The sequence below is a fragment of the Dendrobates tinctorius genome, unplaced genomic scaffold (genome assembly GCF_039654945.1).
Source record: "Dendrobates tinctorius isolate UK_male_01 unplaced genomic scaffold, ASM3965494v1 ptg000113l, whole genome shotgun sequence".
Classification (NCBI taxonomy): Eukaryota; Metazoa; Chordata; class Amphibia; order Anura; family Dendrobatidae; genus Dendrobates; species Dendrobates tinctorius.
In genome coordinates this window covers 16,834,681-16,852,623 of record NW_027361781.1, presented here as the reverse complement: position 1 = coordinate 16,852,623, position 17,943 = coordinate 16,834,681, and the positions used below count along the sequence as shown (strand labels likewise).

At 49.7% G+C, this 17,943-nt stretch overlaps 1 protein-coding gene across 10 annotated transcripts in view; it reads left to right on the top strand.

Annotated features, from left to right (window-relative positions):
- UBAP2 (ubiquitin associated protein 2) overlaps positions 1-17,943 on the top strand; it is a 65,281-nt gene that overhangs the window by 25,841 nt on the left and 21,497 nt on the right. For 6 of the 10 annotated variants that reach the window (XM_073589812.1, XM_073589819.1, XM_073589816.1 and 3 more), the window contains exons 14-20: positions 6,243-6,459; positions 9,108-9,147; positions 10,011-10,203; positions 10,382-10,448; positions 10,520-10,721; positions 12,463-12,554; positions 12,883-12,933. In XM_073589812.1, coding sequence (XP_073445913.1) covers positions 6,243-6,459; positions 9,108-9,147; positions 10,011-10,203; positions 10,382-10,448; positions 10,520-10,721; positions 12,463-12,554; positions 12,883-12,933 — 862 coding nt within the window. The remainder of the gene's footprint in view (positions 1-6,242; positions 6,460-9,107; positions 9,148-10,010; positions 10,204-10,381; positions 10,449-10,519; positions 10,722-12,462; positions 12,555-12,882; positions 12,934-17,943) is intronic. The other 4 variants (XM_073589818.1, XM_073589820.1, XM_073589813.1 and 1 more) reach the window with 2 other exon arrangements.

Sequence of the window (17,943 nt, the reverse complement as noted above, 5' to 3'; positions counted from 1 at the left end):
GCAGTAGGGACAGAAAATTTGCCTGTATCTCTAGGACGTTTATCGGCAGAGCAGCCTCCTGCGCCGACCAACAACCCTGGACGGTCAGATGGCGAAACACCGTGCCCCAGCCAAGAAAGCTGGCGTCCGTCGACCCCACTTGCCAGTGTACCGGAAGGAAGGACCGACCCTGGGAGATGAGGTGATGACAGCCACCATGGTTCCTGTGTCCCCCAATGAAGGCTCCGAGAAACAGATTTTACGGTAAGCAACCCAAAAATCCTGTTTCTCTATCGCTTCATTGGGGACACAGAAACCATGGGTGTATGCTGCTGCCACTAGGAGGCTGACACTATGTACAGAAAAAGGTTAGCTCCTCCGCAGTATACATCCCACCAAGCGGCACTAATTTAGCTTAGTGTCAGTAGGAGGTGGACACAAGTCTTTCATTAGACCCATATCTACCTCAATGTGCGTCGTTCCTTTTCAGGTTTCCGGAGGGATACAGAGTGAATGGTCACGTCTGTAGTCCCACTCAGAGACTGAGAGTACGGCGTGTACTGCCACCCCGTATCCTCACAGCTCTCCACAGCAGGACCAAGAGCCTAACAGGTGTGTGTCAGCGATATGGTCCTCGTCCCCCGTCTCCCACCCACTCGCCTACCAGAGCCTGTCGGTTAGGAAGAGACGCGGACATCCCTCTACAGGAATCATGTACGCTGGATATTCAAGGTACTTTCCTTTCCAGGCTTGTTCAGAAGACGGATCAAGAAGTATAGAAGCGCTATAAAGGATCACGGCTCCTATCTCCAGCACCAGGGTGTCTCCCTTTGTCAGCTTCTTTTCACCCTGCCCCCGTTTTTTCCCCTGGCTGCTCTTACTTATTTACCCTGCAGCCAGGCTTCAGGCAGGGTTTCTGTGGGTGCGGTCGCCGCGGCTGTGCTGCGAGGCCTCCGCACCGCCCCGCGCTTCCCGGCGGCCGCCACATTTAATCCAGGCCCCGGCTTCATTTTGGGCCTTGTCCTGCGTCGCGGCCACGCCCCCCGCCTTCTTTCTTAGGCGGGCTTCTCTCCCACCTGCTCTATGCCCGCCCACCACCTTCTCCCCTCATGTTAGGCGTCCCTGAGGTGGCGCTCACTCCACCCACCCCCAGCCTGGCTACTTCCAGCGGGCGGCGCCATCTTTAGCATCGGCGGTTAGCCCCGCCCATCCTCTTCCTCGGTCTCTGCAGAAAAGCGCACGCTTCCTACTCTGCTCCTCTCAGGCTGCCGCCGTTTCCTCAGCCTGTCAGCCGGACGCTGTCCCCTCTGCCATGCCCCTGCAAGCCCAGACGAGCCGTGCATCTTCAATTGCTGGAAGCAGCTACAGGACACCGGAGCGTGAGTAGCTCTGCAACTGCTGACTGACACCCTCCTCTGTCTCCTGTCCCCCAACCTTCCGGCACTGCTTCAGTGACTTTCCGTCGTGGCTAACTCTAAGTCTGTCCGTGCTCCTCCTCCTGCACCTTAGTCAAGTATTTTGCATGCTCTTCTTGCAATCGCAAACTTCCCTCATGTCAGTCCACTCCCCTCTGCCTAGACTGCAGGAATCCCATTGAGCCCGCCGCCCCTAATGTAACACGTGAGCGTGAATCCCCCATTCCCGGCTGGGCTTCTTCTCTATCTCAATCTGTGGCAGATCTCACCAGGGTCTCTCAGTTCCTTGTGGCCGTGCTTGATAGGTTGCCCCTGGACACTTCTGCAGGGTCCAGCAGGGCTCAAGAGGCTCCTTCTGAGCCAGCCAGCATAAGCCGCAAAAGGCCCAGGCAGGATCTCCGGCCAGATTCCTCCCCTCGCCCCATCTCTCCTCATAGTCCTCCCCAGCAGTCTCCTTCCCGTCCTTCCTCACCCGAGTCAGGCCAAGCGTTCTTGGATGCGCCATCCAAAGAGGTCTTAGAGCTGGATTCGGACCATGCCGTGGACATGAAGGTTACGGTGCAGAACCTCATTGCAGCGAGTAACCACACTTTCGAGATCACAGACTCCCATGCGAAACCCTCGGATCGGGAGGTTTCGTTCAGACGGGCAGAAGCACCTTCCAGAGTCTTCGCTCCCCACTCTGAGTTTGATAAGCTCCTTACCAGGGAAAGAGAAAATCCGACCAGGCGCTTTCAAAGAGGGAAGCATCTCGGCGTGCTGTATCCATTTTCTCAAGAGCTCACCGACAACTGGTTGGCTTCCCCCTCTGTAGACGCTCCTGTGTCCAGACTATCTAAGAACACGGTCCTTCCAATTTCAGGTGTGGCGTCTCTAAAAGATTCTAACTACAGGATCATAGAATCCTTAGCAAAGTCAGCATTCGAAGTGGCGGCGACGGTGCTAAGCCCAACCTTTGCTTCCACTTGGGTAGCCAAGGCCATAGCTACTTGGGCGGAGGATCTACGCCAAGGCATTCTTGATGGAGCCCAGCCAGAGCGACTGGCCGAGATGGCCAATGAGATCTCCCATGCAGGGGAATATTTGGTCTCTGCCTGCATAGACGCCGCGTCTTGTGCAGCTCAAGCGTCCAGCAATGTAGTTGCAATCCGGCGTATAATTTGGCTCAAGGCTTGGCAAGCGGATTTGTCATCAAAAAAGTCCCTTACCAATCTGCCTTTTCAGGGAGCACGTCTCTTCGGACCAGATTATTAAAGACGCCACTGGGGGAACAAGCTCTCTTCTCCCTCAGTCCAAGCCACGTAGACCCCCCTCCAAGGCGTCAGTTTCGGCCCTTCCGCCGCGTTGCGACGACGGAAACTTTTTCCAACCAACAAAGGCCGCAGGCACGCCAGGATAGGAAGAAGGTCTCCTTTAGGCCTACTCCCTCCTGGCGATCTTATTCCTCCGAGGGCAGATCCTTCAGATCCAGATCTGGACGGTCCACATCTGCATGACTATCAACAAGGTTCCGAGGCGCATCCCCAACTGGGCGGGCGACTCCTTTTTTTCAGAGACGTCTGGCTTGCCTCGGTGGAAGACGCTTGGGTCAGGGAAGTTGTATCCTCAGGATACAAGATAGAGTTCGTCTCTCGGCCCCAGGATCGTTTCTTTGAGTACTGACCTCCAAAAGACCCCACCTTAGTTCCGGGCTTCTTTGCATCCATCGCCTCTCTTCTCAGTTCCGGGGAGATTGTGCCCGTTCCCGAAACGGAACGATTCACAGGATTTTACTCAACCCTGTTTGTGGTGCCGAAAAAAGGCGGCGCGGTTCGGCCCATTCTGGACCTCAAACTGCTGAACAAGAGAGTCCGCCTGCGACATTTCAGGATGGAGTCCCTTCGTTCTGTAATCGCTTCCATGGAGGCGCAGGAATTCTTGTGCACAATAGACATTCAGGACGCCTATCTGCATGTCCCCATCTTTCACGGGCATCAGAAATTCCGTTTTGCGATTCATCAGGACCACTACCAGTTTGTCGCCCTGCCGTTCGGTCTCGCCACCGCGCCCAGAGTGTTCACAAAGATCATGGCGGCATTGATGGCCCTGTTGAGGATCAGAGGTCTCGTTTTCTTCCCGTACCTCGACGACATTCTAATCAAAGCTCCGTCTTTTCACCAGACTCTCCAAAGCCTTACCATCGTTCTCGACACCCGGTCCAGTTTCGGGTGGCTCGTAAACGAAAGAAAGTCTTGCCTCGTTCCGACTCAACGTCTTGTGTTTCTAGGCTTATTGTTCGACACCCGTCAATCAAGGGTCTTTCTTCCGAAAGAGAAGATGATCTCTCTGAGGCGAGATGTACGATCGCTGCAGAGCCCAAAGCTTCCATCCTTCCGGTCAGCCATGAAAGTCTTGGGAAAGATGGTGGCGACGACCGAAGCGGTTCCCTTTGCTCAATTTCACACGAGACCGCTTCAACAGGCCATCCTGTCTCGATTGAACAGGTCCGTTCTCTCCCTGGATCGTCCAATTCGCATCTCGTTCCGGGTCAAACAGTCCCTCAATTGGTGGCTGACGTCACCTCTAGTTTCCCCGGGCCGGTCATTCCTTCCGATCCACTGGCAGATTGTGACAACGGACGCCAGCCTTCTCGGCTGGGGTGCAGTGTTTCGCAATCAGACTGTTCAGGGTCGGTGGTCGACTCGAGGCAACTCTGCCAATCAACATCCTCGAGATACTGGCGATTTATCTGTCTCTCATTCACTGGGAAAGGCTTCTCAGGGGTCTCCCGGTCCGGATTCAGACAGACAGTGCCACAGCGGTGGCATATGTCAACCACTAAGGAGGGACACGGAGCTCCTCGGCTTTAGCGGAGGTGTCCAAGATTCTCCACTGGGCAGAGGCATCGGTCCCAGCGATATCCGCAGTGCACATTCCCGGCGTGGACAACTGGGTCGCCGATTTTCTCAGCCGCGAGGGTCTCGCGGCGGGAGAGTGGTCCTTACATCCGGACGTCTTACATCAGCTTTGCCGTCGTTGGGGAACTCCGGACGTGGATCTGCTGGCGTCTCGCCTGAACAGGAAGGTCCCACAGTGCATATCCAGGGCCCGAGATCCTTTCGCAGTGGACGCCGATGCTCTGACCATTCCCTGGTCTCAGTTCAAGCTCCCCTATCTGTTCCCTCCCCTTCCTCTTCTTCCCAAGCTGTGGAAGAAAATCAAGGCGGAAGGGGTACCAGTCATCATCGCTCCAGATTGGCCCAGAAGGGCTTGGTTCGCGGACATCGTTAACCTTCTCGCGGACGCCCCCTGGAAGCTTCCAGACAGAGCAGATCTGCTGTCTCAAGGTCCAATCTGCCACCCCAATTCTCTGCCGCTCAATTTAACGGCGTGGCTGTTGAGACCGCGGTTCTGAAACGGTCAGGTTTTTCGGATCGGGTTATTCACACCATGATCCGGGCTAGAAAGCCATCGTCTTCCAAAATGTATTATCGTACGTGGAAGGCCTATTTCACTTGGTGTGAGGCTAATGACGTTCCGCCCATGTCCTTTTCTCTCCCTTCTTTCCTGGCGTTCCTCCAGGCAGGCCTAGATGCGGGCCTTGCCCTCAGCTCCTTGGAGGGTCAAGTCTCGGCGCTTTCCATTCTTTTTCAGAAGACGTTGGCCTCCCGTCCACAGGTCAAGACCTTTCTTCAGGGAGTGGCTCATGCGGCACCTCCATACCACGCTCCCGTGGATCCATGGGATCTCAATCTGGTCCTGGAGGCTCTTCAACGGTCACCCTTTGAACCGCTCAGGGAAGTCTCCCTATCCCTTCTCTCCTGGAAAGTAGCCTTTCTGGTGGCCATCACCTCCATCCAGCGCGTGTCGGAATTGGCGGCCCTGTCTTGTCACTCCACCAGGATAAGGTGGTCCTGCGGCCCCTGCCTTCCTTCCTAAGGTCGTGTCCACTTTCCACCTAAATGAGGACATTGTTCTCCCGTCCTTTTGTCCGGGTCCAATCTACCCTCTGGAGCGCTCCTTGAACAAGCTAGACCTGGTCAGGGCGATGAAGGTTTATCTAGCTAGGATGTCTCCCTTGCGGAAGACAGACCTCTTTTCATCATTCCAGATGGTGCGTGGAAAGGTCAGCTGGCCTCTCAAGGCTACCATTGCTCGCTGGATCAGATCGGTCATTTTGGAAGCCTACCGGGTCAAGCATCGAGTGCCCCTCCTGGAAATAGAGCTCACTCTACCCGGGCTGTGGGTGCCTCCTGGGCGGTGCGCCACAGAGCTTCCGCGCTGCAGCTCTGCAAAGCGGCAACTTGGTCTTCGATCCACACGTTTTGCCAAATTTTACAAGGTCCACACCTACACTTCGGCGGACGCCAGCCTAGGCAGAAGGATCCTGCAGGTGGTGAGTCCTCAGACCTAATGGAAGTTTGCTTCTCCCTCCCCAGGGACTGCTTTGGGACGTCCCATGGTTTCTGTGTCCCCCAATGAAGCGATAGAGAAAACAGGATTTTTGGGTTGCTTACTGTAAAATCTGTTTCTTGAAGCCTTCATTGGGGGACACAGCACCCTCCCATGTTCTGCAACTCCTGTTCTTATGTTGTTTGTTGATTATAGTTGAGTTGTCTGTTCTGTTTTCATTCTGTTTTGTTTCTTCTCCTACTGCTTTCTCACTAACTGAGGAAATTAGTGCCGGTTGGTGGGGTGTATACTGTGGAGGAGGAGCTAACCTTTTTCTGTACATAGTGTCAGCCTCCTAGTGGCAGCAGCATACACCCATGGTTTCTGTGTCCCCCAATGAAGGCTTCGAGAAACAGATTTTACGGTAAGCAACCCATAAATCCTGCTTTTTAAGTGACACTAGTGTTATCTTTCTAGTGACTCCCTGAATACCTCTCTGCCAATATCCAGTACTGTGCAGGAGCCCAGCTACACGTCTCCAGTAATCACCACGTCCAGCCACAGCAGCTCCACGCAGAGCCCCAGTCCGGTCACCATCTCCTCTTCCTCCTCCTCTTCTTACGACCAGACGTCTGTGCACAACAGAATAGGATACCAAAGCTCCATGTCATCCTCTGAGGTGGTACCTGTCACTGTAAGCTCATAATTTATGCTGCAATTTACAATTTTAGAGTGAATTTCTAATGAACCCCCAAAAAACTTGAAGAAGAAAAATTGGGCAAAAATTTTTTGGTGACGCTCATTGCCTTGGAACCAAGGCTTAGATATATATATCTGACACTTCAATGCTCCCCAGGAGCACCTTCCCTTGTATGGGTCGTATTTTGATAGATTGTGCTGGAGTATGGGATTATAATGACATTTAAAGGTTTTATTCCAAAATTGAAATTAACCCCTTATCCAGGGGATAGGGTATCCTTCCTGATTATTTGGACGGAGGACCCCACCAATCGGTAGAGCAGGGTTTTGTAGGCGGAGGTCGATCATGCGCACCACTGTTCATTCTCAATGGGAGTGCTGAAGATACATACGTGCTGCGCACGGCACGAAAGGATGAATGAACTGGAGGAACGCATGTTGGACCTCTGCAAAAGTCGGACATGGCTCTTCATAGTCTTGATATTTGGATCAGGGGGTATTGCAGAATTCAGGATTTTAACCCGAATCTTGGGAAAAATACGAGGGGCGTTCATTAAAGATTTCCCCTGACCCACTTCCTGTGGACTGAGAGCAATGAAACGTGCCACCTAGGGACACACACTTCTCCCATCTCTTTAAGCAACTGTAAACACGTTGATTGTAGAAGTTGACAGGTTGCTCCAAAAGCCACGTTGTGACTTAGGAAATCAGTCTCATCATCTAGAAAATGCTTTCCCTTCAAAAATAACTTCATTGTTGGAAAGAGGTGGAAGTCTGATGGTGCAAGGTCTGGTGAATAAGGGGGATGCGGTGATATTTCAAAACCACAGGAGCATGCTTCCATTTGGGCAACATGTGAGTTGTGAACTGGTGTATTGTCTTGCAGAAGGTGGACACCTTTGATGAGCATGCCACGTCTCTTGGTTTTGAGGGCCTCCCACACTTTCCGCAGCAGTGAAGCATAGTATGCCCCAGTGATCATGGTAACCTTTGCTAGGAAATCCATCAGTACTCCGTGCTGGTCCCAAAATACTGTGAGCATGACCTTGTCTGCCGAGAGTTGGGCATGTGCCTTCTTTGGAGGCGGTAAGTCATGATGCTTCAATTGGATTGACTAGACTTTAGTCTCAGGATCATAGTGATGGACCCAGCTTTCATCCTGTGTGATCAGTCTGTTAAATTCCTCCTGGTTTCCATGGCACATCGTCAATAGAGCCTGAGAGCATTCAACTCATTCCTGCTTTTGGAAAGGTGTGAGCAGCCGGGGAACCTACCAAGCATGTACCTTAGCCATGTAAAGATGGTTTTGGATGATTTTTTCCACAGGCCCAACACTGATCTTGGCATTTTGGGCTAGGTGTCGAGTTGTTAAGCCCCGTCACACATAGCAATCTCGCTAGCAAGATCGCTGCTGAGTCACAAGTTTTGTGACGCAACAGCGATCTCACCAGCGAGATCGCTGTGTGTGACACTGACCAGCGACCGGCCCCCCTGCCGGGTATTGCTGATTGTCCTGGAATGGCCAGGACATTTTTGTGATCGCTGGTTTCCAGCTGACCAGCACGCATCGCTGCGTGTGACAAGCGGGAGACCAGCGATCAGCGCGCTGGTAACTAAGGTAAACGTCGGGTTTCTAAGTGGCACACTGGTGCAGGGAGCTGGTAGCCAAGGTACACATCAGGTTTCTGCTGTGCGCTGCTTAGAAACCCGATGTGTACCTTAGTTACCAGCTCCCTGCACCAGCGCGCTGGTAACTAAGGGACGAGCGTCGCTTGTTACCCGCGTGTCGCTGGTGCTGATCGCTGGTGAAGCTGCCTGTTTGGCAGCTCACCAGCGATCATGTAGCGACACACCAGCGATCCTGACAAGGTAATATCGTTGTCGGGATCGCTGGTGCGTCGCTATGTGTGACGGGGCCCTTAAACAGCGATTTTCCAAAATGGCAACCTCCACTTGCTGGATGGTGCGTTCATCAATAGGAGAGTGGGGTCGCCCTGGAATTGGAGCTGTTTGCACCAAAGTCCGACCATATTGGAATTGATGATGCCAGTTCTTGTCTGCATTATATGATGGGGAATCATCGCCATAAACCTCTTTCATCTCATCGAGCGTCTCCTTTGGTGTGCAGCCTTTCAAGTAAAGGAACTTGATGACTGCTCTGTATTCCACTGGGGTCATTATCAAACCTCACACCACTTCAGCACCTGTAAAATCAAGTCCGTTATCAGTCCTGAGTTGCAAATTGGCACGTAACCTATAGAGACTTATATCATTATACCTGTGCAGTTTCAGCGTCCCGTGATAAATAGAAGTGGGTCAGGGGAAATCTTTAAATACATACGAGGACGCTTCAACAGTCATTTAGGTGAGGGACTGAATAGATGAATAATAGTTATTTTACTATTTACCTTGTGAAAAGCCTGCAAGGACCATGTGGCATCTACCAGTTCCTCTCCCCTAAACTGACAGGTCTCTCCTTATGTGTGTGTTTAAGGGAGCAAGGTGTAGCATGGTTCCCGGATGGCTTTTAAAACAGTCTTCTCTGAATTTTCAGAATAAAAACTGCACGGCTACAATAACGCAGAAGTGTCTGACTTGCCACTGGTCATTGTTCTGAGCTCTTATTTTTTCTCTCCATTTTAGAACGGACACAATGGGATTCGGGCACAAGTGTCTTTGAACAGTAAGTACTTGCTCAGTGATCATCACCAGAGTTTTCTTTCCTCCTGATACATGCAACATGTGCTCCTAACTGCAGCCTTCCTTGCGGGTGCCGGCTCTCCCCAGGTCTATGTAACAAGGCAATGATGCTTCATTCCAAGCACATGTCCTAATGAATGTGTGGACAGCAACTTACTGATTCTTATGCCCATTCCGGCTGACACAATCGCCTCCTAATCCCTAGCAAGCCATCTTTTTGTTATAATAGTCTTCAGCCCGCAGCTGCCACATGTCTCCTATTGACCATCATTCAGGCTACATTACTGAGAAATGAAGTCATTAAATGCTATAGGTAATGGGGTCCCATTATGCCAGAATTGAAACAATCGGCTTTAAAAAAAAAAAAAAAGTAATTTACCTGTAGTCACAGTGGTAATCTGCATGTTTGGTCATCTAACCGGAAGAGCGTCTGCAGGCAAAAAATATAGATGAATTCTCCCTCGCAGGGTGCAAGGGTAATGACTACAGATCGTTGACTAATCACTGCCCCGATGCCTTCTTTACGATATTGCATTAGGGAGCCGTCCAGATAAAAAAAAAAATTATACTTGCTCCAGAAATCCGCTTTAGCACTACTGGTCTGACGCTCTGTCAGACTGCAAATCATGATGTCACGACCACCGGTCATCTGAAGGCTGCAGCCACTGACTGGCTGCAGAATCCGAGTACTCATGGTCAGAAAGTCGCGGTTTCTCAGGGTGAGTATAACAAACTGTCTTTTAACTGGATGGCTCCTGTATGTAAATGTAAGATTTCCCATATGTCTGGGAGCGATTGGCTGTCTAGCTAAATAAAGCCATAATTTTGTGTGTCCTCTTGTTACAGCTACTTCTTCTGTACCATCCTTGAAGTCTGAGAACTCGCAGAGCCTGTCTTCTGTAGTGTCTCTGTCCAGTCCGGCCTCCACCGCCTCCCCTCTCCTTCCAGCAGTGTCTCAGCAGCACACGTCGGCTGTGTCTCTCTCCAGCTTACCACAGCCCAGCGACCTCTCAAGTAGCTCTCTAGCCCAAATCAACAGGTATAAACCCAATAAGTTTGTCCGGCAGTAAGAGCAGCAGACGGTGATGGTAACCAAGCACACATCTGACCTTGCATTTGGAGATCTTTATGACTGAGTCTTGCAGAAACTGTTCACACAAGGCTTTTCACTGCTACAGTTTGTAATTGTAAAACCGTGTCTATAATTCTTCCCGTAGCACTTTGTCCGGGCACCAGAACAGCCTTCCTACAGCGTCTGTATTGTCCACGGCAGTTTCCCACACAGTAAGTTCTCTCATTTTCAGTGACTTAGCTGTGTAATTATTCCAGGAATCTAAACTTTTTACACTTTATAGCATACGAGTGTGGAGAACACAGTGTCGCTCCAGCCCAGCACAACGTTCTCTACGGCCCAGACGTCTGCGACAAGCACCACCTCTTCTGTCGTCAGCCTGGCCAGCAGTATGAACACTACAAACAGCTTGGGCCTGAGCGTTCCCAGTGTCAGTGTGCCAGCAGCTGCCGCCAACACCAGAACTGCTCCACTTGTGTCTTCAGGTAAGCAGCTATGGCCGTTTACAATAGTGTGCATCCCTCTTGCCACTATAGTGGTGTGCACCCCTCTTGCCACTATAATGGTGTGCACCCCTCTTGCCACTATAGTGGTGTGCACCCCTCTTTCCACTATAATGGTATGCACCCCTCTTGCCACTATAGTGGTGTGCACCCCTCTTGCCACTATAGTGGTGTGCACCCCTCTTTCCACTATAATGGTATGCACCCCTCTTGCCACTATAATAGTGTGCACCCTCTTGCCACTATAATGGTGTGCACCCTCTTGCCACTATAATGGTGTACACCCCTCTTGCCACTATAATGGTGTGCACCCCTCTTGCCACTATAATGGTGTGCACCCCTCCTGCCACTGTAATGGTGTGCACCCCTCCTGCCACTGTAATGGTGTGCACCCCTCCTGCCACTGTAATGGTGTGCACCCCTCCTGCCACTGTAATGGTGTGCACCCCTCTTGCCACTGTAATGGTGTGCACCCCTCTTGCCACTGTAATGGTGTGCACCCCTCTTGCCACTGTAATGGTGTGCACCCCTCTTGCCACTGTAATGGTGTGCACCCCTCTTGCCACTGTAATGGTGTGCACCCCTCTTGCCACTGTAATGGTGTGCACCCCTCTTGCCACTGTAATGGTGTGCACCCCTCTTGCCACTGTAATGGTGTGCACCCCTCTTGCCACTGTAATGGCGTGCACCCCTCTTGCCACTGTAATGGCGTGCACCCCTCTTGCCACTGTAATGGCGTGCACCCCTCTTGCCACTGTAATGGCGTGCACCCCTCTTGCCACTGTAATGGCGTGCACCCCTCTTGCCACTGTAATGGCGTGCACCCCTCTTGCCACTGTAATGGCGTGCACCCCTCTTGCCACTGTAATGGCGTGCACCCCTCTTGCCACTGTAATGGCGTGCACCCCTCTTGCCACTGTAATGGCGTGCACCCCTCTTGCCACTGTAATGGCGTGCACCCCTCTTGCCACTGTAATGGCGTGCACCCCTCTTGCCACTGTAATGGCGTGCACCCCTCTTGCCACTGTAATGGCGTGCACCCCTCTTGCCACTGTAATGGCGTGCACCCCTCTTGCCACTGTAATGGCGTGCACCCCTCTTGCCACTGTAATGGCGTGCACCCCTCTTGCCACTGTAATGGCGTGCACCCCTCTTGCCACTGTAATGGCGTGCACCCCTCTTGCCGCTGTAATGGCGTGCACCCCTCTTGCCGCTGTAATGGCGTGCACCCCTCCTGCCACTATAATGGTGTGCACTAATGGTGTGCACTTCAATGTTGCTTTAAATGTTGCATTGTCATATAGACCTTTTATCTCTCTTACTGAGCAGTTAGCAATCACTATGCTATCATGGTTTTGGTTGGTGCATACTCTGCGTACAGCGTCAGTGCAGAAAAAAAGCTGCTAGGGTGATTAAATGAGTCTTGCTGATGCACCACGTTTGCAGCTCAACCTTCTTGCCGTTGCAAAGATCTTCGTTTTTATCAGATGACCAACACTTTCCAGCAAGTAATTACTTGTCTCTGAGCCCGGGACATGTAAAATGCAATGGAGATTGCATCCATTAAAATGCTCATAGGTTCTGCATATTTATAGAAGTCTATAGATATATCTGGTCCTTGTTTTGTAGAGGTTTCATAACACATGACATGAGCTAATGTTGCAATAGATATTCCAATTTATATATGGTTTTTTTTTTTTGTTTTTTTTTCTTCCTTTACCAGGAAAAGCTCCCCCCAACCTGCCGCAGGGAGTGCCCCCTTTGTTACACAATCAGTACATAGTAGGACCTGGAGGTCTCCTGCCTGCATACCCAGTAAGCCCAGTCGTTGTGTGTCGTGATGATGAGTTTACTGTTGTGGCACGGATGTAGATGCCGTGTGTCTGCTTTTGCCTTTTTGTTTCTCATTCATGTTCTATGTCTGATTCAAATACATATTTCATAAAGACTGTGTGTGCAATCATTAGGAGAAAAATAGAATCATAGAATCGTAGAGTTGGAAGGGACCTCCTGGGCCATCTGGTCCAACCCCCTGCTCAAAGCAGGATTCGCTAAATCATCCCATGTATGTTTGTTTGTTTTTTTGTTAAATGACCTGACACCCCATTATGCCCACTCTTGATTCTGTGCTGTTACTTTTAAGCAGATCTATGGATATGATGATCTCCAGATGCTTCAATCCAGATTGCCAATGGTGAGTAGTGATGTCAAATGCGCAGCCATCCACAGAACATGTAGATAAGTGTGCTTTTTTTTTTTAATTAACCCCCCTCACCCTCCAAGGGTTTTTGCACCTTCATGACCAGGTCAAATTTTACCATTCTGACACCTGTTCCTTTATGAGGTAATAACTGGAACGCTTCAGTGTATCCCACCGATTCTGAGATTATTTTTTCGTTACATATTGTACTTCATGATAGTGGTAAAATTTTCTTCTGTATGACTTGTTTTAATTGTGAAAAAAAGGAAAATTTGGCAAAAATTCTGAAAATTTGGAAAATGTAAAACTTTTTGAATTCTTATCCCCTTAAATCAGAGTTTTGTCAAACAAAATAGTTGATAACAAATCCCACATGTCTACTTTACATCAGCACAATTTTTTAACCTTTTTTTTGTTAGGAAGTTATAAGGGTTAAATGTTGACCAGCGATTTGTCATTTTTCCAACAAAATCTACACAACCATTTTCTTAGGGACCACATCACATTTAAAGTCAGTCTTCTTTGTATGACAGAACACACCCAAACGTGACCCTGTTCTAAAAAATGCACCCCCTCAAGGTGCTAAAAACCACATTCAAGAAGTTTGTTAACCCTTCAGGTGCTTCACAGGAACTGAAGCAATGTGGAAGGAAAAAAAATGAACATTTAATAACTTTTTTTCACTAAAATTTTACTTTAGACCCACATTTTTTTATTTTTCCAAGGGTTAGAGGAGAAAATAGTACCCAAAATTTGTAGTTCAATTTCTCCTGAACATGCCCATACCCCATATGTGGCGGAAAACCACTGTTTGGGTGCACGGCAGGGCTTTGAAGGGAAGGAGCACTGTTTGACTCTTTGAACTTAGAATTGGCTGGAATTTACAGCGGACACCAGATCATGTTTGCAGAGCCCCTGATGTAGCTAAACAGTGGAAACAACCCCCCCCCCCCCCACACACACACACACACAATTTACCCCATTTTGAAAGCTAGACCCCCCCCTCAAAGAATTTATCTAGACGTTTGGTGAGCACCTTGATCCCCCCAGGTGCTTTACAAAAAATTGTAAATTCCCTATTTTTGTGGTGAGTGCGGATCAGTGATTTGTGTCACCGATCAGCGCTTGGCGGCTGCAGGAGAAACAAAGAACCTGCCAAAATCGAGCGATCAACTACTGTAGCAGAAGGGGTGAGAGGGGGATTGGGAATGATTAGGAAAGATCAGGAACTCTTCTTCTTTGTTCACAAGCAGCAGCAACACTAGCAGTGGTGGCACAGGCTTTACAAAGCAAGTGGCACCACAAGGCCCAGCACAGCTGGTCTCTCTGTGACCACTCTCCTCACGTCTGGAGCCCGAAAAGAGGAAGCACAGAGGGGTGCAATCGACGATGACAATCAGTGATCCTAGCGTTTCTAGGCTCAAGCCTATGATCAGTCCTCTTACACAGCCGATTGTAGGCTGGGCATCAGTGTTACAGGCAATATACCTGATACACTGTGATTGGCTGTTCAGAATTGTAGTCACGGGTTGTGGGGCCAAACCAGCCCCTGCGATGAAGACTCCTGGGTCCCTACTGCAAGATGACGCAAAAAAGGACATGAAGGGGTTAAAGAAGTTTTTTTTTTTTCTCCTTGTGTGCTGTATTGTGATGTACATCACCACTATACATTTTGTTTTTTTCTTTCCTCCTTTCGTTCTTCCTGAATTTCATTTCCCTACACCGCTTTTGTTTACCTGCGTCTCTGCCACACTTGACCGCTCCCTGTGCTTTATTATCTAAGCCTACTTTCACACTTGCTTTTCTTTTGCTGCGCGTTTTTTGCACACACAAATGCATGAAAAAAAAAGCATCATGCGTTTGTGTGCGTTTTTTTGCGGGTTTTGGTGCATTTTTAAAAAAAATAAAAAAAAGCGCATGCCTTTTTTTGCGCATACGTGCGCATTACATCCACAGTGGTGATAGCTTCACATGTCCCCACATCACATCCACAGTGGTGATAGAGCTTCACATGTCCCCACATCACATCCACAGTGGTGATAGAGCTTCACATGTCCCCACATAACATTCACAGTGGTGATAGAGCTTCACATGTCCCCACATCACATCCACAGTGGTGATAGAGCTTCACATGTCCCCACATCACATCCACAGTGGTGATAGAGCTTCACATGTCCCAACATCACATCCACAGTAGTGACAGAGCTTCACATGTCCCCACATCACATCCACAGTGGTGATAGAGCATCCCATGTCTCCACATCTCATCCACAGTGGTGATAGAGCCTCACATGTCCCCACATCACATTCACAGTGGTGATAGAGCATCCCATGTCTCCACATCTCATCCACAGTGGTGATAGAGCTTCACATGTCCCCACATCACATTCACAGTGGTGATAGAGCTTCACATGTCCCCACATCACATCCACAGTGGTGATAGAGCTTCACATGTCCCCACATCTCATCCACAGTGGTGACAGAACTTCACATGTCCCCACATCACATCCACAGTGGTGATAGAGCTTCACATGTCCCCACATTACATCCACAGTGGTGACAGAGCTTCACATGTCCCCACATCACATCCACAGTGGTGACAGAGCTTCACATGTCCCCACATTACATCCACAGTGGTGACAGAGCTTCACATGTCCCCACATCACATCCACAGTGGTGACAGAGCTTCACATGTCCCCACATCACATCCACAGTGGTGATAGAGCTTCACATGTCCCCACATCACATCCACAGTGGTGATAGAGCTTCACATGTCCCCACATCACATCCACAGTGGTGACAGAGCTTCACATGTCCCCACATCACATCCACAGTGGTGATAGAGCTTCACATGTCCCCACATTACATCCACAGTGGTGACAGAGCTTCACATGTCCCCACATCACATCCACAGTGGTGACAGAGCTTCACATGTCCCCACATTACATCCACAGTGGTGATAGAGCTTCACATGTCCCCACATCACATCCACAGTGGTGACAGAGCTTCACATGTCCCCACATCACATCCACAGTAGTGACAGAGCTTCACATGTCCCCACATCACATCCACAGTGGTGATAGAGCATCCCATTTCTCCACATCTCATCCACAGTGGTGATAGAGCATCCCATGTCTCCACATCTCATCCACAGTAGTGATTGAGCTTCACATGTCCCCACATCACATTCACAGTGGTGATAGAGCTTTACATGTCCCCACATCACATTCACAGTGGTGATAGAGCTTCACATGTCTCCACATCTCATCCACAGTGGTGATAGAGCTTCACATGTCCCCACATCACATTCACAGTGGTGATAGAGCATCCCATGTCTCCACATCTCATCCACAGTGGTGATAGAGCTTCACATGTCCCCACATCTCATCCACAGTGGTGATAGAGCATCCCATGTCTCCACATCTCATCCACAGTGGTGATAGAGCTTCACATGTCTCCACATCTCATCCACAGTGGTGATAGAGCTTCACATGTCCCCACATCACATTCACAGTGGTGATGGAGCATCCCATGTCTCCATATCTCATCCACAGTGGTGATAGAGCTTCACATGTCCCCACATCACATTCACAGTGGTGATAGAGCTTCACATGTCCCCACATCACATTCACAGTGGTGATAGAGCTTCACATGTCCCCACATCACATCCACAGTGGTGACAGAGCTTCACATGTCCCCACATCACATTCACAGTGGTGATAGAGCTTCACATGTCCCCACATTACATCCACAGTGGTGACAGAGCTTCACATGTCCCCACATTACATCCACAGTGGTGACAGAGCTTCACATGTCCCCACATCACATCCACAGTGGTGATAGTGTCACATGTTCCCTCATTACCCCTGACATACGAGATCTGTGAGTTGAAGAGTCTATAGTGAGGAGTGTATATATCTACATATATACTACTTAATACACTTCAGCTGCTGCAGAGCCTCAGTCTATAGTGGTGTGTGTGTGTGTGTGGATGGAGGGAGGGATTTGTGGATGAGAGAGGGATGGATGCACACCGCATTATACTCACCTACGTAGAAGCCTTTTCCTTCTCGGTTCGCCCAATCAGCTGAGCCATTCCCCTGCTGCCTTGCACTGTGTGCTGCGCGAGGAGGCTCTGCGGTTAGGACCACTCTGCGCCAGAATGGAAAACTGTAGATGGGGAGTGAGCAGCTCCAGAATCAGGAGACAGCTGCTCCCCAGACAAAGCGTGATATCTATAGGACACCATGCAGAATGCTGACAGTGAGTATATTTCAAACTGGCACAAAAACCCTTTTCTGATTCTGGAAATCACAAGAAGAGGTCAAAGAGTGTATTCGTACAAATTATCAAAGTTTATTCAAAAAAATTATTAAAATTATATCAAATTAGAGTAACACTTTCATAAAGCAGGGGATCTGGGAATATTAATTCAGGAGCATAGCTGAAATATATATTTTATCCTAGTGAAATCACACCTAAAGGACTAAAATGAAAGTATTGTATATCACGCACCATAATTTATATATAAACCGCAATTGCATCGGCGTACCATACGGTCTCATAAAAGGTAATGCTTAAATAAGATGGGGCTTTTGAAAATGTAGTAGCAGTAATATAAAAGGTGCAGTAGTGAATAATGTGCAAATAAGCATGGAAAATATAAATTCTCAACCCTGCCTTCCCATATTATGCGGCTGAGCTAGCAATGTGGTGTCGCCCACATCACATCCCTCAGGCCGCAGGCAGGACTCTATCCCCCTACCACTCTCATGGGTGCTTCTGGGCGATAACTGGTGGCTAGTCCTTGCCGATTCCCCTCCTCACCCCTCTCTCCGGACAGGGCTGAGAGGAAGACGGTGGTCACCGGCGGTGACCTCCCTTCTTCGCTGAAGTGGTTGACGCCGTTTTCTGCACTGTAGGGACAGTGTGGGACGGATGATATTGTCTCCCAGTGACCCTCTCCATCCAGGGGACCCTGCGGTATGCCTCCTCATTATATAC